This window comes from Chlorocebus sabaeus, chromosome 7 (genome assembly GCF_047675955.1).
Source record: "Chlorocebus sabaeus isolate Y175 chromosome 7, mChlSab1.0.hap1, whole genome shotgun sequence".
In the NCBI taxonomy this organism is placed as follows: Eukaryota; Metazoa; Chordata; class Mammalia; order Primates; family Cercopithecidae; genus Chlorocebus; species Chlorocebus sabaeus.
The window spans coordinates 108,208,179-108,230,142 of NC_132910.1; the positions used below are offsets into that span (position 1 = coordinate 108,208,179).

The 21,964-nt window shown below is 34.1% G+C and overlaps 1 protein-coding gene across 4 annotated transcripts in view; it reads left to right on the forward strand.

The window, feature by feature from the left end:
- The window catches only part of GRIA2 (glutamate ionotropic receptor AMPA type subunit 2), a 153,565-nt gene that overhangs the window by 128,268 nt on the left and 3,333 nt on the right, over positions 1–21,964 (forward strand). For all 4 annotated transcript variants that reach the window (XR_012093489.1, XM_008000099.3, XM_008000097.3 and 1 more), the window contains exons 12-13: positions 2,882–3,080; positions 21,650–21,897. Coding sequence is in view for 3 of the 4 variants with exons in the window: in XM_008000099.3 (XP_007998290.1) it covers positions 2,882–3,080; positions 21,650–21,897 (447 nt within the window). In the remaining variant the exon portion in view is untranslated. The remainder of the gene's footprint in view (positions 1–2,881; positions 3,081–21,649; positions 21,898–21,964) is intronic.

A 21,964-nucleotide genomic window follows, 5' to 3' on the forward strand; every position in this document is an offset into this window, starting at 1 on the left:
CTGGGTTCCCGTCGATGCCTGCTCCTGGGCATGATGGCACTGCAGGTAGTTGTTTAGGTATCCAGTGTTTGTCAAGGAGTGGGAAACCTAATTGCACACAGGGACTGGAGCACAAGGCATATCAGCAATCTGTATTATCCCAGAGTCGACCATGACATATAGATGACTTCTCCTTTTCATCAAGGCTGCATCTAAATTAAGATATGTTTTCTGTGCTTTTGATTTCATTCATGAGTCATGACATTCTAGTTTTACATGTAGTAACTTTTATTTCCTGGTAAGATAAACAGATTTTTAGATAGCATATGTTTCCTTGTTATTGATTGATATTTTTTCCTTCAGAATGTATTTGATAAAAATTTATTTTATTAAAACATTTGAGATACATGTCTTTCATTTATGCTATATATGCATTTTAAAATTCAACATAATACACTGGCAAAGTTAATGATTTTTAATGAACAAAACTATCATTTTTAAGAATGCAATGATGGTTACCCCAGTTAAGAAGAATACAGTAGCTTATTATCAGTTTTAAATAGCATGACATCCACACATCACTTTAGAAATGTCTTTAAATATTAAAAAGTATTTATAATTCTTTTCCAAGTAAAATATGATATGAAACTATATTATTAATGTTAATAGAACACATTTAAGTTGTAATCTAGAGTGATTTGTTAAATTAAGTGACTTCTCATTTGTCTGAAATTAAGTTTAGAATATCCTAACTATCAGACATGGTCTCATGGAGAATAGAATCACAGAAATTATGAGAGCAATATGCTGTAAAGGTTATTTTTATTGTCCTCTTTGCTTCCGGATTGTCCACAGTGACCCTAAAGGAATCAAATGAATATAGAAACATGTATCATTTAAAAAATGATTTAGTGGGGGATTAAAAAGAAATAAGAGCATATGCACATTTCTTTACTCCTTTAGTGCTGATGCTGATGAGTGAAAGTTTTACTTTTAATTTTAGAAGTAATTTTTGTCTGTCACCATAAAATAATATTGAATTTCCTTCTCTGCATAATTTCTCAGGAACTCTTTGAGAAACATGAATTGACACTTTAAAAATACTTAAAAGTAAATAATAAATAGCTGAAGTACTTTTCGCCTTTGAATTATTTATAAGTCCAATAAAATTTTTTAGATATCATGTACATTTTAAATCAGTTGATGTATTAAATCTGATATAAGGACTGGAATAGAGGACAACTTACATCTAACTTCTCTTAATTTTTACAACTGGAATAGAATGACTTATAAAAATGATTCTTAAACATATCGTAAATTAATATGCGATGTGTAGAGTTTTAAGGGATTTGAGCAGTCAGGTACTGAATCTGCGCTCTTAAATGTATGATACATATAACTATACTTCCCATTAATATTAGATGAATAGTGAACATTTTGAGAGTGATTGTGTCTACATAAGGCATTTTTCAAATGTAAAATATATTTAATATCTTTTTCAGAATATATGTGAGAAGTGTTTAACATTTTCCATCCTATCATATTTATTTAATTTTTTGTATTTCATACAGACTTTGTGATAAAGACCTTTAATTATATTCTTTTTGTTTTTCCTTGCTGTTTTTCTCTATTTCCTTTATTTTAGCAACTGATGTTTTTATATAAAAAACCTTTTCATTTAAATTAGCTTCTCTCCTTTCTTAACTGCTTGAGTGGTTTATTCTACAAATATTTCCCAAGTGTTTGATCTAGTATGCGTTTCATCAAAAGATTTATTTCTTAATGTTAATTGTCAGAAACTTTAGATCATAAATTGCCAAGCATGATTTAAATTTTTAGAAATATCACTTATTCACACTAGCAAGTCTAATTGTTAGACATAGCAGAGTTACTGACAACAGAGAATTGGTTATTTTTATTGGTTTATCAATATCACTTAAATTCTTAGTTATGTGCAGAATCCCATCAAATCTTTCAAAATAATACAGTATATATCTTTTGCTGTATCTCTATACCTGTATTCCCCTACTTCAGGTTTTAAAGTAAATTATTGGGAATCTATTAAGCTTTTAAAAACTATTCTATGTAAGAATTTGTAGTCAGAAAAATATTGTTATTTTATTATACCTCAAACTAGAAATGTATATCTTCACAAACTTTTAAATGTATAATTTGTTTTCTTTAAGTTTTTTTTTTTTTTTTTTTTTTTTTTTTTTTTTTTTTTTTTTTTTTTTTTTTTTAAGCAGGACACATAAAGGAACAGGGTCATAGCCATCCATACCCTGAAGCCATCTGATTTTTATTCATTAATAGTTATATTTGGTGCGATATCTTTGCTTGTAGCGTTATTTTTCCTCATTTTTCTCTCCTGTACTGTATCTAATACCAATGTTTTACATACGCAAGATTAACAAAATTTGGGGCCTTTTTTGTTTTGGAAATTGAGTGAATTAAAGGGAGGGTTTCTTTGGTTTTAAAGTTATATCTGTGGAGTATGCTTTTATTTAATTTTTGATTTTGTTCATAAACATTGTTATGAGCTTTGCTGGTGATATTACATTCTCTTGTTTATGTTTACTTACATAATGAGTGGATAAATTTTTATGAGTATTTGTAAATTTCTTGAAATTGCTTTCTTATGGGATTCATATCAAACTATTTGGGCATTACAATTATGGAAGTATTCCAGAAATCAGAAGTTCTGACCTGTGTGTATGCTGTTAAATTTAGCTACTCTGTACTCCTTGCCCAAAATGTTTAGTGATTTCCAGTTTCGTTAACTATATTGAAAAATATAAAATTAAATATTCCCCTATAAGTCAATATTTGCATAATACTGTTAACTTGTTTTTTATTAGGTCATTCATTTCACTTTACAAATCCATTTCATACTTGTTATTAGATCCCTCTCTGGGCGCATTGTTGGAGGTGTGTGGTGGTTCTTTACCCTGATCATAATCTCCTCCTACACGGCTAACTTAGCTGCCTTCCTGACTGTAGAGAGGATGGTGTCTCCCATCGAAAGTGCTGAGGATCTTTCTAAGCAAACAGAAATTGCTTATGGAACATTAGACTCTGGCTCCACTAAAGAGTTTTTCAGGGTAAGAGATTCTGCTTTGTAGTTTCTGATTTTGTTCCTGAAATTTAACCTATTTAAACTTTGTTTCCCTCCCATAGTCAATTCCAAGGTACTATGTGAAAGTAACCCTAATTCTATTTCTGTTCTTGACCTTGTCTCTGCTTCTGACCCTTCCCTATCCCAATACTTAGGTCTAGCTCTAATTTCTGACTCCTAACTCCTCAAGAGAAAAACCACAATGTTGCAATGAAATCTGTTTTACCAAAATTGATTGTCCTTTTGGAACAACATTGAAGCAAAGTATAGTTAAGATTAGATTATTATGTTTTCAACAAAACATCTTATTTTTGTTTGATTTTAAATAAATATGACTGCATTTATCTTACCTAGTTCATAATTGAAAAACTCACATTCAAATCAATTATGTTAATTATGTGTGAGGAAACAGATTATGTTCATATGTGTTGATTCTGAATTTTCTGTGCAAAGCTTCCAAGGAGAAGCCAACAAAGGCCCTCCACTTCCTAACTTTTAAAATATGTAGCATATTTATACTGTGTCTATTAGATGTAGGTTACTTTTTTAACTTTTGTTCTTATGCTCTCTTTTTATAGCATAAGCCCAAGGCCCTGATGTTGGCATAATTTTCTTTCTTTCTACTATTGTGTATAAAACAACTCTTTCTATGAAAATGTTTAAATACAGCTGATTAACATAGGTCTGAAGCCAATATTGGTGACATATAATGGTCTCTGATAATCTGTAAATATCTTCAAATATATCTGAGTTTGAGTGAGATCTAGTCCAACTTATTCATGAATTAGGATTAGGACCTTCAAATTACCATCAGAATTTGAAGACTATCTCATGCTACATTACCTCTGGTCTCTTTTCTGAATAACTTCAGTTCAGCTGAAGATAATATGGGAGAAAGGGTTCTGGGAGTGGGAGTGGTAGAACCATAGCTAATAACAGGTAGTAACTTGGGTGTATGTGAAGAGTGCAGGACCTTGATGAATTAATTAGGTACCTCAATTTAAGTGCAAAGATGTGGACCATCAGCAGCTTTTTTTACTTGAATGCAGATTTTAGTATGAATCTTGTAATGTAGATTTGCCACTAATGACAATGTATTATCATTTCTAAACATATAGGCAACATGTGTGTGAATACTCAGTTTTAAAATGTTGTATGTTCCTCAATTAGAAGTGCATTTAAAAGCATTTTTAATATTTGTATGCAGTGTGGCTTGCTTTTATCTTATTTGGAAAAACTACGTGCTCCCTCTTGAAGTAAATGAGATCTATGAGAATGATGCAGATGCCTGTTATAACATCATTTACTTGGTGCTACTTTTGTTGATTAAAATTATTTATTTATTTATTTTTTTTTTTTTGAGACGGAATCTCACTCTGTGGCCCAGGCTGGAGTGCCACGGTGTGATCGTGGCTCACTGCAAGTTCCGCCTCCTGGGTTCACGCCATTCTCCTGCCTCAGCCTCCTGAGTAGCTGGGACTACAGTCGCCTGTAACCACACCCAGCTATTTTTTTTTTTTTTTTTTTTTTTTAGTAGAGACGGAGTTTCACCGTGTTAGCCAGGATGGTCTCGATCTCCTGACCTCGTGATCCGCCTGCCTCGGCTTCCCAAAGTGCTGGGATTACAGGCGTGAGCCACTGCACCTGGTCGATTAAAATAATCTTAATTATTTTCAGACACTCTCTTCCAGTTGAGCATGCATCTGTGGAGAGTCTCAGTTATTACCTTGTTTGGACAATAGTAGTACTAGTTACTTTTCACTACTACACATTCACATTCACAAAGTTTTTCAGTATATCTTCACTGAGTCAATCATAGAAAGACGTGTCTTAATCACTAAGGTGGTAGAATCGTATGTCCAGTGTATTCACATTCCCTACTAGACAAGATAAGAAAGCTAGTTGAGTCTGGGAAAAGAATGTTGCTACTTTTCTGTTTCAGTGCACTAACCTCATGGAGCCCATTTGTTCCAATATGCAGTTGTGGAGGTTTTATAAGGTTGTGGAGCTTTTCTTCCCTAGAGTAATAGAGAAGTGATGATGGATAGTTAGCCAACTGATGACTTCTATCTATCAGTATAGCTCCCCAAAGAAGTCTCTTATCCGTTACCTGTTTTAACCTAACAATATTTCTGTCTGATAGTGAGGGCAATGATTTTTGTTTGATATCTGTGCATTATTAAACAGAAGCTCAGATAATTTTGGGTATTTGATTAAATCCATACAACTAATAAATATGCTGAGGTCTTTTCCTCCTAGCCAGGGTTCTTTCTATACACTATTTTTCCTTGTGCAGCAAAGTCTCTGGATTTATTTCACTGCCTTCGTGCTCTGTTCTTGGTTACATCCACACTTGCTTGTGTAATGCTGGAAAATCAGACACGGTTGAAACCCAAGCAAGTCCTCACCATTCCTCTCAAACTATCTCCAAAAGGAACTGTTGATGAAATGACATTGGCTAGGTCTCAGTGCATATAATGTTGTAGTGAGCTTCTCCTTATCTAAAGAAAGAAGAATATGGGCTAAAACTTGTTTAAAATCACACTATTCTGTTTGTACCAAAAAACAGAAGCCAACAAAACAGCAGGCATCACCAAAGAGAATAGGAACTTCATATGTTAATTCTTTCATTGAAGTATATGACATGGTTGCAATTTTGGAAATTATGTATATTAAAGTTTTTTTCTTCAAGTTGAATTAAATAAAAATGTTGCTAGTTAATGAGTAATTTTGAGCAATTTTGCTAACTGTATTACAATAATATTTGATAATTGGATGCCGTGATGACAATAGTGAGGAAAATCTTATTTATGCTTCTGATTCTCAAAATATTTTCTAGGATACTATGGCTTTCCAACTGTATCCATCAAGTATCATACTTTTCATATAGAGTTGACTGAATTAGTACAGGGAAACTGCATAACAGATTCCCTTTGAGTCAACAACTTTTTTCGTAGAACGTTATGTAAAATATTGAACAAAATGAAACTAATTTAGAGACATTTTAAGGACAAAAAGATTTGATTTTCATTCATATTGTTTCCTTAAATCATAGGGTGAACTGCAGTATGTCTATTGGCTGTAGTGTGGTTGAATTGCTGAGTTTCTGTGGAAAAATATGGCAAAGGGAATTCTTGTTTCTATACCTAAAATTAACATTCACCACAGGTCTTGGGTTCATCCTCTCTCAACTTTCCTTTGGTTCTAAGGAATTTTGGGACTTCTGTGTAAGGTAGATACAGAGCAGAGTGAATGCTAGCAGACTGATTATTATGGTACCCAGCCTATCAGGAAAGGGATATGGATGAAGTGGGGCTGAAGCAAGACTGAAAACATGTATTGCTTACTTTGTTGTCTGCTCATTCATTATGCTTACTTTTGGAGCCAAGACCCAGCAAAATAGCTGATTACACATGCAATAATGCACTCTTATCACTTGCTAATCTTTAAAGTTCTAACATTTATCTTCATGTTTTGTAATGTGGCTTAATTTGGCTTTAGTGATAGCTTTGTCCTTTTTATGGTCTTTTACAACTGGGAATTTTATTAGTTATATTGTTGCTAAATTTTCTGCTATCACTGAGTTTATCAAGTCAACTGATAAATTGGTTTTCATCATAGCCAGAGATTTGGATTTAGCATTGCAGGCATGGATTTGAGAAGTTAGGTCAATTTCTAAATTTCAAATAATAACTAACTGAAAGATAAAAAGTAAGTTGAGGCCATTTAGAAACTAAAGGCCAATTCTAAAATAGAATTCAGAATTTTGAACTCCTAGTCTTTTGTCTCAATGTTAATTGTTTCATAAAAGTATATTCTTGTTGAAATAAAAGCACTTTATATAAATTTATAAGATGAATATTTTGTTTAATAGTTAGGGATCTCTTTTGTACTGACATGATATTTGTTCTTCCATTAAAGTCTAAGATGTTTTCAGATTTCAGGTAAATCACAACAAACCACATTATATTAATATTACTTTAGTAAAGTCAGTGAGTATGTAATTGTCATAGAAGTTCCATTTAAGCTGCAGATTTTCTAATTTAAAATCTATACTTTTCTTCAGTGATGATCATTAAACGAAACATTCATGAAATATTTACTTTGTTTGCTTGAAAGAGAGAGTAAATGGAGAACAATCTTGTAACTACCAAGAGATGTGAGGAAAATGAGTCTGTCTTCGTTTTCTGCAGTTTTCTGTTTATGGAACTCATGCACATCCTTGTACAGAGTGAATGATAAAGTCTGAATCATTTTGGAGTTACTGATCATCCCTAATTATAGTGCCACTGTAGCATACCTATAATTAAGAGAGAATTAGCCTTTCAATTATAAGCCACTATTTTTAGAGCTTCACATTTTAATAATCTCTTATCTCAATAAAATAGGACAGATCTTGAATTAGATGACTTTGTGTAGAAAATGATTGTATAGGACCCATATGCAGTATGTTACTACAGAAACTTTGATTTTTAAGGACAGGAAATGGTTTTCTTATCTAAACCTATCATTGGCCTGTCAAACCACAAAGCACAAGTATTAGCTTGCAGATAGGAAGTAGCTCTTCGTGCCTGTGCTGTCTCCTACACTGCAAGCTGTTCCTTCTGGTTGTCTCCTCTGGGAGGATGAGGGACACAGATTATTCTCTAAATATATGGTCTACTTTGATGATAATGTTGAAAGAAAAAGATTCTGAACATTGCCAAAATAAAGGTATTTGCCTTCTTGTTTAATGCAGTTTGTTCCATCTGCAAAAGATATTTAATCTGGTAGTAAACCACCAGACTCTACTGTTATTACTCAGCATTGTAGACTTTTTATAGAGTTTAGAAATAGTATAAATAATGGATAACTAATATTAATGCAGCTGTTACTTACCAGTGAAATAATTAGTTTGAAATTTTCCATGTGCATACATGGTCTCCTATATAATCAATATTACAAGAGAATTAAAATAACTGAGAGCATTTTTTTTAAAAGACGGTAACCTTTTTTCAACTCTCTCTATGGCTTACGATACACTTATTTATATTTACATATGAAAACATTCCTGAAATATAATTGCACATAAAAATGTTCTAGCCATTATGACACTTCTTCTATGGAACTATATTAATTGCTATTTCATTAAAGTTACATTTAAATCAGTCATTGTTTGTGTTTAGTAATAATACAGCATGATTTCTTTTTTGACATGTTATAAATAATGGATTTCACGAATCTGTCATTCCCCATACCTATTTTATTATTCCTGGTATTGCTAATGATTAATCTGCCACAATTGCCTCTACTGCCTATTTCTATGAAGGCAGAAATATGTATGTCTATGATACATATGTATATATCTATTTATCAATACATATCTTTCAAATATTTTGGAAATAAAATGAGTATAGCCATTTGTGTCTCTATATATGTAGAACATTACTCATATCGAAATAGACCTTTCATAGATGTGTCACCCATGCTTAAATATTTAAATAGTTTCAAAAATAGTAGGTGTTAAATAAATGCTGAATGTGAATAAATAAGGAAAAAATAGCATCGTATGCATATGTTGCAAGTCACTCATCCATGGTTAGTCATCTATTACAAATTTTTCTTCCTTAGTTTTTTGGGGGCTTGATTATAGCAGAACAATCTGCACAGCTGACAACTCTTGCATGCCCAATCCTTCTGTAGATGATCCAGGAGACGTTAAAATCATTTCCTCTCTGGTTGGCAGTTTTTCTTTCTCTGACATTTTAATTTTTATCACCATTCCACAGAACATCTGAGAAAGCATTGAATTCATAAAGCATCCTAAATGTATTTATGAATACATTTAGCCTAAGTTGCCTTCGGGAGAACCCATGATCTCTGGTTTCAGCTAACACTAGTGGGTTAACAATACTGGAAGGGTCAAAATGTTTCCTTTAAAATGTATTGCCCAGTTTAAGGACTGTGCAGCTCATTCAGTAGTTCTTAAATTTCACAGGAAGAGAAAAATAAGGAAATGTAGAGGAAGCCATGATGAAACATATGTTTTTGGTGACCCAATGCTAAGGAAGGTGTATGTCTGCTTGTTGAATTGTAATTATTGTGCAAAGTGGCAGCTTTTCCCAGGGTAGATGTGTTATTTTGGTCATTCTCTTTCCATAACTATTCTTTGTAAATATCAATGTGCTCTGTAACCATGCAATTGTATCTTTTAAAGACCAGTCTTGCCATACACTGGCTAAATAATTTGACTAATCAGATTACAGGAGACTTTCTATTATTGTCCATACCAAAGAGAAAGCATTCGTTTTCATACCAATAGCAGATCATGAGAACAATTCATCTAGAAGGAAAGGTTAAAACAATACAGAAGTGATTTGGGTTTAGTCTCTCATTTCAAAACCTTTCTAAAATTCCTGTTTAAATGCTTCACAGAAAATATTAATTTCAGAATAAATTACAGGTGCTTTAAATGCCTTAGTTTTCAATTCACTTTATTATTTTATTTAACTAAAAGAATCATCTCTACCTATCTGTGTTGGATCTTTCACACTAGTTGCCATAGTGATAAACATGGTCCCAGAGCTCTGTAGAGAAGAGAATGGAATTGTTCAATTATTTAAATATATTGGAATCAAATCTCAATAAATATAAGTATTATCGATAACATTTTGAAAATTATTCAATTAGACTTTTGATATTTGAAGGAAAATTTGATGGTTCACTTCTATAATCCTAACACTTTGGGAGTCCGAGGCAGGCAGATCACGAGGTCAAGAGATCAAGACCATCTTGGTCAACATGGTGAAAATCCATCTCTACTAAAAATAAAATCCAAAAATTAACTAGGTGTGACGGCATGCGCCCAGCTACTCTGGAGGCCGAGGAAAGAGAATAGCTTGAACCCTGGAGGTGGTGGTTGCAGTAAGCCGAGATCATGCTACTGCACTGCAGCCAGGCAACAGAGCGAGACTACGTCTCAAAAAAAAAAAAAAAAAAAAAGAAAAGAAAATTTGATATTAAAGTAATTTATATTTTGCATTTCTGGCAGATAATTTTGCCCTAACTTTTACTAAGTGATTAGCCAAAGCAAAGAAATTGGTAAAGGTGGTTGCTTATTTTCATAGGGAAATGATTTTTTGTTTATTTGTTTGTTTGTTTCTTGAGACAGGGCCTCACTCTGTCACCCAGGCTGCAGTGCAATGGCACAGTAATGGCTCACTGCAACCTCAACCTCCTGGCTTGAACTGATCCTCCTGAGTAGCTGGGACCATAAGTGTTCGTCACCACGCTCAATCGGTTTCTAAATTTTTTTGTAGAAACGGGATCTCCCTATGTTGCCCAGGCTGGTCTCGAGTTCCTGGGCACAAGTGATCCTCCCACCCTGGCCTCCCAGAATGCAGGTATTATAGGTGTGAGCCACCTTGCCCCACCCAAAAATGAAATTTTAAAAATAAAATGGAAATTGGACAAATCAAGCAATGACAAATATTCTTAAAGTTTCAAAATATGATATTTCATAGTGTCTTTAAAGGAACAAAGATCTTATCATAGTAGAGGATACTTTATAGATTCTAAAATTTATAGTATCTCTCTCAAATCTTATAATCTATGTGGCTTCTTTAACAATGTTGAGTAGAATTAAAAGTTTCATATTAGCATTAAAATTTAAACAAAACTAGAGGCTTGTGTGAATATTTGTGCTTTTCAAAATGAAATATACCAAGCATTAAAATGATTGCAGACATGTTATTGTGGCTAGCATCTGATAAATACAAATAAGAAATATATAAGATTACGTTTTCTTACCTGTATATAAAAAGTATAAAGTCATTGTCCTATATAATTTTGCTCCAAATACTTTTCTGACTCGTCTTTCATTCCTGACATAGCAAAAAGAATGTAGACTTAAGCTAAATCCTTTTATAAGGCAGACAGTGAGGATTGATGAAACAACTTTGATCTTTTTATCAGAAAGATTGAGATCAGAGCCTTCAAACATTTGTTTCAGGATACAGATACACTTTCCATGTATGGGTTAGTAATGTGATATTTGAGGATAAGAAATGTAGAAAGTATCATGGCCATTGACTTACCAAAGGGATTTATACTGATACTACAAGGGGCCCATTCTGTCTTGTGTATATTAGTGGGATTTTCCTGGTTACTTTTGAATTTGCAGCCATTTTTCCTTTTATGTTACTTCCTAAATTCTAGGGTTTTGTTGTTGTTGTTGTTGTTGTTGTTCATGTCCTTATTTTGAAATCAAGTTCAGTGCTTGTTTTTTTTTTCATAGTCAAATTTTCTTAAGGTTGTTAGAACCTTCCTTCCTTCCTTCTTTCCTTCCTTCCTTCCTTCCTTCCTTCCTTCCTTCCTTCCTTCCTTCCTTCCTTCCTTCCTTCCTTCCTTCCTTCCTTCCTTCCTTCCTTCCTTCTTTCATTCTTTCTTGTAACCTCAAAATATTGAAACACTGCTCTTTAGCTTGGCAGTGGGATATATAGAGATATTTCCTAAAGCAATGGTAGCTGGTTACAGAGTACAGTGCAAATGGTCTCGTAGTGTTCCTAGTTTCCAAAAAACCAACTGTGCTGCCCTGAAAATTTGTTCATTTATAATGAAAAAGAGTATCACAGACTTTTAAATTAGGATAGTTCGCTAACACAACCAATTTTTCTCATAATTACATTCACTTTTTAATTGCATAAACACACACACATACACACAAACATTGAAAATGCAGTATTTCTGAATTCATGTTGTTGAGGTTAGATCAAGATGCTGAATTAAAATATTTTAAAAGCCATTATCTCACATTGCAGATAAGTTCCTTCTATGTGGTGATCTCTAATGTCCATATCATCTGTAAACACAGAAGTTAGATTACAAATGAGCTTCCAATTTATGTTCATACTAGAGATACCATGACATTTATTGAGTTAATCATCCAAACAATTCTTGAATATACCTTAGGAATTCGTTAAGAGTCACTATTTTTATTGACAATGTAATCTATTTTGTTACAGTTTTCATTTTTATGGTCTTTAGAAAGTTCTTACAAGATCAAAGCTTGTATCTTAAGTATTTTCATTTATTTGTCCTAATTCTGGCTTAAGTAATTGTTTTCTTTTGCATATTATAGACACATCAAATATATGGAGAGAAGTATCATCTCTTTCTTAACTTTTCTTATCACTAACCTTAAAATTTGAAATTCCCTCAACCATTAATTATTATATTTTCAAACCCTTCTTATGGTTTCCACATATTTTAATTGCAGGTTTGCCCATGTTATTCTTACAATGTGATATATAGATCTGGGGTCTGATTTCATCTACTTATAGAGGATCTTTTAAATTTTTTTTTTATTTCAATAAGTTTTGGGGGAACAGGTGGTGTTTGGTTACATGAATCAGTTCTTTAGTGGTGATTTCTGAGGATCTTGACCTGAATCTGAAAATTAAGACTTCAGACCACAATTTCAATCTGAACATTTGTGTTGTTCAGGCAGCCCAGTGTTTACATGGAGAAAAAAAAAGACTAATGAAATCATGTATTCTTCAGTTACTACAATCACACCATTCTCTATTACTCCATTGCTATTTATTTTGCTCACTTATTATATCCTCCTTGGCCTTTAAAGTATTTGAAATTAAAATTCTGTTATCTAGACTTTATAATTTCATTTAAAATCTTTAAGTTGATTAGCTTTTGTGGTAACTTCATGGAATTAATCGTTTGCCTTAATTTGAAGTTTACTGAAAACCTGGTTGATTTTAATGAATTGTGGTAAGCCTCATGTATTCTATTCTATTCTATGAATTGATTGAAGTTACATGCCAACTTTTGCATTCACTCCTGTTTAATTTTACATTAGTTTTTTTTGTTTGTTTGTTTGTTTGTTTGTTTTTTGCTCATTGTCCTAATCCCATAACACTGGTTCTATCATATACAATAGTAATATCTGCAAATTTGAAATATTTGTCATGTATATCTTCATCCAGATTGTTGACTGAAATACTAGACATAATGGAAATAAGTATATAATCAGTGGTATAACAGCAGCTTCTGTTGAAATCAGCATTTGTATACAAAGAAATATTCAATGTTTTTAAAATATGATTGATATTTTCATCACAAACTCATCTAATTTCCATAAACCTAATTTTCTATCTCAGCCACAAAAATATGATATACTTTTCAAATGTTTTGATCGTAATCAAGATGTGCATGATAGATCTTGAATGCACCAATTGAACAACACTATTAAAAATAACACTATTGGCCAGGGACGGTGGCTCACACCTGTAATCCCAGCATTTTGGGAGACCGAGGCGGGCAGATCACAAGGTCAGGAGATCCAGACCATCCTGGCTAACACGGTGAAACCCCATCTCTACTAAAAAAATACAAAAATAATTAGTCGGGCGTGGTGGCGGGTGCCTGTGGCCCCAGCTACTTGGGAGACTGAGGCAGGAGAATGGCGTGAACCTGGGAGGCGGAGCTTGCAGTGAGCCCAGATTGCACCACTGCACTCCAGCCTGGGTGACTGAGCAAGACTCCATCTCAGAAAAATGAATAAATAAATAAATAAATAACACTATTAAAAATGAAAGGTGGGGTCATAGGGGTATCACTTGCTCTTCCTCTACATTATCAATTCACATTGTATGCGTATATGTGCATATATAGTTAATACATAAGGTATAAAGAGTAGGCATTCCATTAATTATGTCATTTACCATTCATAAGGGAATGAGAACATATGGAAATAACATTTGCATTGTCAACTTTAAAGTCATCGCTTTTTAAGCATAAAAATTACCGAAAGATATGATTCTGTGAATACTACAATCATTAGCATGTGATATGGTTAGCCTTTGGATCACCACCCAAATCTCATCTTGAATTGTAATCCCTATAACCCCCGTAATCCCCATGTGTCAAGGGAGAGTCCAGGTGGAGGTAATTGATTCATGGAGGCGGTTTTCCCCATGCTGTTCTTGTGATAGTGAGTTCTCATGAGATCTGATGGTTTTTTAAGTGGCTCTCACCCTTTGCTCGGCACTTCTTCCTGCCACCTTGTGAAGCAGGTACTTTGCTTCCTCTTTGCTTTTCGCTGTGATTTTAAGTTAAATGAGTCCTCCCGAGCCATGCTGAACTGTGAGTGAGTCAAAATCTTCCTTTTATAAATTACCCAGTCTTGTCCAGTTCTTTATAATAGTATGAAAACGAACTTATATAACATGACTCTAGTTTGATTACATTTGAGAGTAATTTCAAAATGCCAAAGAGAGCTCTGAGACTTAGCTTTACTTCTGGTGGATTAAAATGCTGCGACGGCCTCTAGTTTATTCAAGCCTCAATTTACTTATAAATTATATGTAGATATTTACTGGATTGCTCCAAATTTTATAATATTGTTAAGTGACTTTTTTGTTTTTACTAAAACATTTTTTTTTTTTTTTTTTTTTTGAGACGGAGTCTCGCTTTGTCGCCCAGGCTGGAGTGCAGTGGCCGGATCTCAGCTCACTGCAAGCTCCGCCTCCCGGGTTCACGCCATTCTCCTGCCTCAGCCTCCCGAGTAGCTGGGACTACAGGCGCCCGCCACCACGCCCGGCTAGTTTTTTGTATTTTTTAGTAGAGATGGGGTTTCACCTTGTTAGCCAGGATGGTCTCGATCTCCTGACCTCGTGATCCGCCCGTCTCGGCCTCCCAAAGTGCTGGGATTACAGGCTTGAGCCACCGCGCCCGGCCTACTAAAACATTTTTAATCTAAACTCTATGCTGAGGATTTTTACGGTTTAGTGTATATACACATCTATTGAAAATTTGGATATCCAGGTGTGTTATTCTTGGTTCTTCTGTGGGCTAATGAGTTATGCTAACTTGGGAAAGGTAATCTTTTTGAATCTTGATTCTATAATAAATGGCTTAGATTGTAAAATTTTTAGATTTTTAAGATTCATTCTAGTACTAATCATTTGAAAACTGTAAACTGTTAAAAATACTTATAATTGGCCGGGCACGGTGGCTCACGCCTGTAATCCCAGCACTTCGGGAGGCCAAGGCAGGTGGATCACGAGGTCAGGAATTCAAGAGCAGTCTGGCCAACATGGTGAAACCCCAACTCTACTAAAAATACAAAAAAATAGCTAGCCATGGTGGTGGGCGCCTGTAATCCCAGCTACTCGGGATGCTGAGGCAGGAGAATCACTTGAACCCAGGAGGTGGAGATTGCAGTGAGTGGAGATGGCGCCATTGCACTCCTAGTCTGGAGTGAGACTCCATCTCAAAACAAACAAACAAACAAACAAACAAAAAACAGTTATAGGCGGGGCGTGGTGGCACACACCTGTAATCCCAGCACTTTGAAAAGCTGAAGCAGGTGAATCAACTGAAGTCAGGAATTTGAGACCAGCCTGACCAGCATGGTGAAACCCTATCTCTACTAAAAATACAAAAATTAGTTAGACATGTTGGCGGGTGCCTGTAATCCCAGCCACTGCGGAGGCTGAGGCAGGAGAATTACTTGAAACCGGAGGCGGATATTACAGTGAGCCGAGATCTCGCCACTGTGCTTTAGCCTGGGCAACAGAGCGAGACTTCCTCTCAAAAAACAAAACTGTCCGGGCGCAGTGGCTCATGCCTGTAATCCCAGCCCTTTGGGAGGCGGAGGCGAGTGAATCACCTGAGGTCAGGAGTTCGAGACCAACTTGACCAACATGGAGAAACCCCGTCTCTACTAAAAATACAAAATTAGCCCAGCGTGGTGGTGCATGCCTGTAATCCCAGCTACTCTGGAGGCTGAGGCAGGAGAATAGCTTGAACCTGGGAGACGGAGATTACGTGAGCCAAGATCGTGCCATTGCACTCCAGCCTGGGCAACAAGAGCAAAACTCCGTCTCAAAAACAAAACAAAACAAAACACACACAAAAAAGCCTTATAGTTGTAATTGTTAATAAATACCATTTACATTTTTAAGAAGCTGAGAAATCACATCATTTTAGTGTTAGAAGTACAGTTTAATGTGAATCTTGTTAATATTTTAAAATTAGTTTTATTTAAAATGATAAATTAATCATATATAAAAATTTTCATGAAAACAAACTACTTTTCTGTGAATTATTTTATTAACTGTAACTCTTTATAAGCAACTAATTTATTGTATTTTAATAAAAAACTGAGAAACACTGTGAGGTTTTATATAAAATGTCATGATTACCTCATGCATCTGATTTTAATGATTTGAAAAATATTTTATGCTCACTTGATTCATTACTTCATGGAACTGAGTTTGAATACAATTTTTTTTAATCCCAAAACTGAAACCTGACATTTTAGTAAAGCTTAATGTGCAAAGGAATGTCTAGAGACATATTTTTATTGACTTTATTCAAGTATTTACCATTAATTTTTAAATTTCATATATGTAATATATGATGTAGTCTTTGTGTAAAATAAAATTAATATATAAGCAAAACCCATTATCTTTAGCCAAATGAATAAGAAGTAGTAAGTCAGTGGACTTAAGCTCTGTGAAAATCTTTATTCATACGACACAACTTTATTATTCAGGCATGCTTAATTTATGTGAAATGTTTCTTCAACAATGCTAGACAGTGAGCATATTTTTCCTTTGACTCTTTGAGTGGATATTAATATGACACACTGTTATTTTCTGTGAATTGTTAGTTGAACTGATATGCCTATTAATAATACAAAACCATGGAAAGAGATTTAAATAGCTATGTTCAAAGAAACTTGACTTCTTAAGAAACACAGAGAAGTCAAAGTATGCACCAGATGAAACTATAGGCGTCATTTTTCTCCTCATCGAAATGTGACGGCAGATGTTGTTACTGGTGCACTGGACGCTTGCAGTCTCCCAGGATGGAAATCAAGAGAAACTACCAATTATAGCTACAAAAATAAAGTTTATTAGCTTGTGCACAAGGGACACATCACTGAGAAAGGGAAAGGAATGCTCCATGAGGGTAGTGTGTATGTTAGTTTTATAGGATCTTTCTATAGGGAAGGATTCTATCAGGACTTTCTAGAGCTTGGGCAGTGGCACAACATGCTACATATATCATATGTAGCGTTAGCATTTTAAATCTTCCCCCCGGGGAACTATTTTTAGCACTAAAATAAGAAAGGGGTAACTATAGGTTGGAGTTTAATTCTAACTGTGTATGCAGTGGCTCCAGGGAAGTCCCTAACCTTCTGAAATAAAAACTTACAATTAAGAACTTCTTGGGATTTTTGTTACTGATTGACTGAGAGTTAGATAAGCTAGAGCTTGAGTGAGGGGCTTTTATTCTTTTTCTCCAGCCCATATTAAAACAGGGAACCAACCAGCCTACTCGTCTCAATGTCATCCTGAATAATTTCATTTCACTTTATTATGCTTGCTTAAAGAATGATTGTATTTCATTTAACATGTAGCTTCAAAATACAAAGTCTTCCAGCCAGGCACAGTGGCTCACACCTGTAATCCCAGCACTTTGGGATGCCAAGGCAGGTGGATCACCTGAGGTCAGGAGTTCAAGACCAGCCTGGCCAACATGGTGAAACCCCGTCTCTACTAAAAATACAAAAATTAGCCAGGCGTGGTGGCAGGCACCTGTAATCCCAGCTACTAGAGAGGCTGAGGCAGGAGAATTGCTTGAAGCCGGTAGGCGGAGGTTGCAGTGAGCCGAGATCACGCCATTGCACTCCAGCCTGGGGGATAAGAATGAGACTTCATGTCAAAAAAAAAAGAAAGAAAAAAATACACAGTCTTCCTTGGCTTAGCTGTATGGAATACACACATATGTATATAGGATATATATACACACACACATATATGTATATATGTATAGAGAGAGAGAAAGAGAGAGTTTAAATTTCGTGAAAAGCAGCATGTAGATTTGGGGAAAAGGTAGAAAATCAAGGTGTAGTTATTCCTGAGAAAGACTTGTAACTCTTCCCTGGGGCCATCTTGACAGAAATGATTGTCAGCCCCTTTGTTTTCCTTTTGCATTGCATCATGTTCTTCTCTGGACCAGCATTCAGATCAGTATTACAGATGATGGGAAATTATGTGGTTTATTTTAAAAGTCTGTATGGCTTGCCTGTGTTCCCTCTTCTACTTTGGTAAAATTTGCTCAAATGTAGATATTGCTTATGAGGGTGGAGATCATCATTACTTGGCTTTCATCTCCAAAGTCCACACAAAGGGGCTAATTGAGGCAATTCGATTTGTATTTGATTTGCATTTTCTATACAATTGCTTAAATTATCTGTGTGCTTTTGGTAGAACAATGTGTGCATGTAACATGAAATTGCTGGATTCCAGAATTTTAACAGGAAATGCTATTAATAACAGTATCTTAGCTGACCACATGGTATTACACTATTTTTTATGTATTTGTAAGTATATTCTAAGAAATAAGTAGTCAAGACGCTGGAGTGGATCTGATGATTGTAGTGTGCCTTGATCCCCAGTGCATCAGGTAGACCATTAACATATGAATTAGGCCAAACTAAACATTGTCACCTACATTAACCTATTAGGTTGGCACAAAAGTACTTGTAGTTTTGCCATTGAAAGTAGTGGCAAAAACAACAATTACTTCTGCACCAACCCAATGAAAAATAAGTATAATTTATCATGTGTCTTCTTAGATGAGAAGCCCAGAGAAGAACTTTGCTTTGCCTTTGGAATGTTTTTCTGCTGATTACTTTTTTATTTTTATTTTTTATTTTTGCTATGATTTTGGAGAAAATCAAGATTTCTAGGCATAATTTTTATTATTTAGTGCAACACTTTTTCTGATATGTTCAATAGAAAGTAAATACATATATTCTGAATTGTCTCTCAGTAAGAATGTCATCAGATTCCTCCAATTCTTGTTTTGAAAGTAGCTATGAAATTCAAATTAATAAATGTCTTGTCCTAATGAATCACAGTTTTCAACAGAACAGTATTATAATGTTTATGAATTGTCCTATTTGTCTACCTTTGGCTAAATATGTTCAAACAATAGTTCTTGAAAAGATATGGTCATGAAAACATTTTGTTAACTTTGTTTAAAAAGTGAACAGTAGACGAACAACTGAGAGTCAAATGAATTAGCTAATTGAGGAAAAAAATGTCTATCTTACAGAAATTCTGACTTATGAAAAAAGTTACTTTCAGTCTGATTCAGTATCATCAATGTGTAGTTTAAAGTCTTAGATAGTTTATAGATGTTATTAATCTACAATCACGTCATAAAATCATGCTCATTCTAAGAATATGTCATATATGTTATAATACATATGAAGCCCCCTTATAAAAAAATGACTGATTAACAGAACTTGTATGTCTAGGTGACCTAACACACCAGGAGCAATATATCTTCTAAATGATTCCAAGCTGCAAAGACAATTATCAATAGCTCAGACGAAAGTAGCTAGGTCCATTTTTTTTTTTTTAGATTGTATTTTAAAGCCCCTTCATTCTTGGAAATACTATATTTACACTTAGAGAAATATTCTTAAAATCAGCAGAAAATATTTTATGAATGAAACAGAAAATGGTATTGCTACTTTTTGAATTTTCTCTGAAGGGCATTCATATCTATGAAGCATTTCATGTAATATTTTAATGTCTCAAAATTGATATTTTAAATTTGGAAAAACTGACATTTAATGGATGATTCGATAAAACAATTATGTCATCATTTTGAATTCTTCTTTATCAGCCTGTGGTTTTGTTCCAAAATTGTGATATTGACATCATGTTTTTATGAGAATTCATATTACAAAAAGACTTTGAGGTTTAGCAAGATTGCTTACTATTTAATCAAACTCAAATGCTGTAACTAATCTTTCAATTTGGTTGAGAATATGAAGGCAGACTATAGGAGAAAATAAACAAATAAGCAGTTTCTACATTAGGCAAAATTTCAGATAAAGCAAAAACGGTTTATCATTCCTAACCAAATCACAAAATAGCCAATTGGCATACATTTATTAAGAACCTACTATGTACAAAGTGTCATGCTAAACATAGCTGGGGTCCTAGTAAAATTTTCAGTCTCATAGATATGCTTTTACAACAGAGAGAAAGCTTGATTCACTAGGCAATAAATTTTAAAATCTGAAATCTGAAGTGGCATTGTTTGGTAATAGATTTAACAGTGGTTTACTTAATTAGGTGAGAGAAAAAGTATTAAGAAGTAAGGAATTTTGACCTATATTTAGGGTTAAAGTATCTTTTTCAGGAGACATCTAGGCCTTCTGCCTGCATAGACCACTGAGCTGAAATGGTTCATGAGCCTGTCTCAATACAACAGCCCCTACTCAAATGGTAACAGTGAGAAACACAACTAAAGTCTGAGCATCTCTGTTATGCTGTCCATAAACCCCAGTGATAACAAGCATACTCTATACTCTATTTGCACTTGACCCAAGACTTTCACCAAAATAGAGTGCTTTTATATGTAAATCTACCTGAATCCTTAGGGCAGTATTATAAAACATTTGGACTTATATCATATGTCTGCTTTTTGTAAGGTAAAGGTTATATTTTTAAAATTCCTTAGAATAAAAAAACAAACAATACCCCCAAACCTCTTGAGTTTTAAAAGTAAGTCTTCAATTTCAATTTTCCATTTCAAACTTACTAAATTAAAATAACAAAAGGGTTATTCAAAGTCATCTTCCCAAAAGGGATTAAAGTCATGTGAGAAAGTTGTGAATAGAAAAATAAGCAGACATTCAAATGCTTTGACTTTCCAACTCTATGCTCAGCTTCTTTGGAGTCTGAATAGGAAGTATTAAATGACTCTTTTGATGTGTATCTTTGCTTTTGAGTCCATTAAGTTTTAAGATAAATATTCCTTCAATAATACAGTTTCAATTAGCCCTTCTTTCTATCATATCTGTCACTGATAAGAATGTTGGTTTTTTCCCAGTATATCTTGAAATAAATGGTTTTTGGTGTTTAAATATTCAAAGAAAAAAAATCCTGTTTAATTAAAAGAAAACTTCAATGGCCAAAGAATATTCTTCAAAAAATCGGTGTTATTCTAGAAACATTTCAGTCAGTATCAGATAGAAGCTTCCAGCATAATATTATCTTTATTCTGCAGCTAATAGGCATTTCATTAGGATCGCACCACTTACATGCCTGACCAATTCACATTACACAGATCCTGTTCTACCACTAATTAGGAATAGACCATTTAGGATTTGGGCAGCAAAGATACCCTTTTTATTGTCTCCTAATTTGAATTATTCCTATAGATTGTATAGTGCATTTTTCAATTTATTTTGGATTGTGACTATTTCAGATGACTTCTAGACATAAAGTATTTTGTTTACCACAGTAAATTGATGTTTCAGGTCCTCATAAATCTATTAAAAATGATTTGGCATCATAACAAGTTCATAGAATTGTTACTAATGAAAACATTTGTTGAAAGATGAGATTTGTTCATATTGTGTGTATCATCTATGTTTTGAAAAGTAATACCTCCTTTTGTATTTTGTGAGTAATTTTTTAGGGCCATCTCTTAATGCTATCTGGCCCCTTACTTTTCCTGCAGAGATCTAAAATTGCAGTGTTTGATAAAATGTGGACCTACATGAGGAGTGCGGAGCCCTCTGTGTTTGTGAGGACTACAGCTGAAGGGGTGGCTAGAGTGCGGAAGTCCAAAGGGAAATATGCCTACTTGCTGGAGTCCACGATGAATGAGTACATTGAGCAAAGGAAGCCTTGTGACACCATGAAAGTTGGTGGAAACCTGGATTCCAAAGGCTATGGCATCGCAACACCTAAAGGATCCTCATTAAGGTGGGTGGAATAGTATAACAATATGCTAAATGTTGTTATAGTATCCCACCTACCCTGATGTATCTTT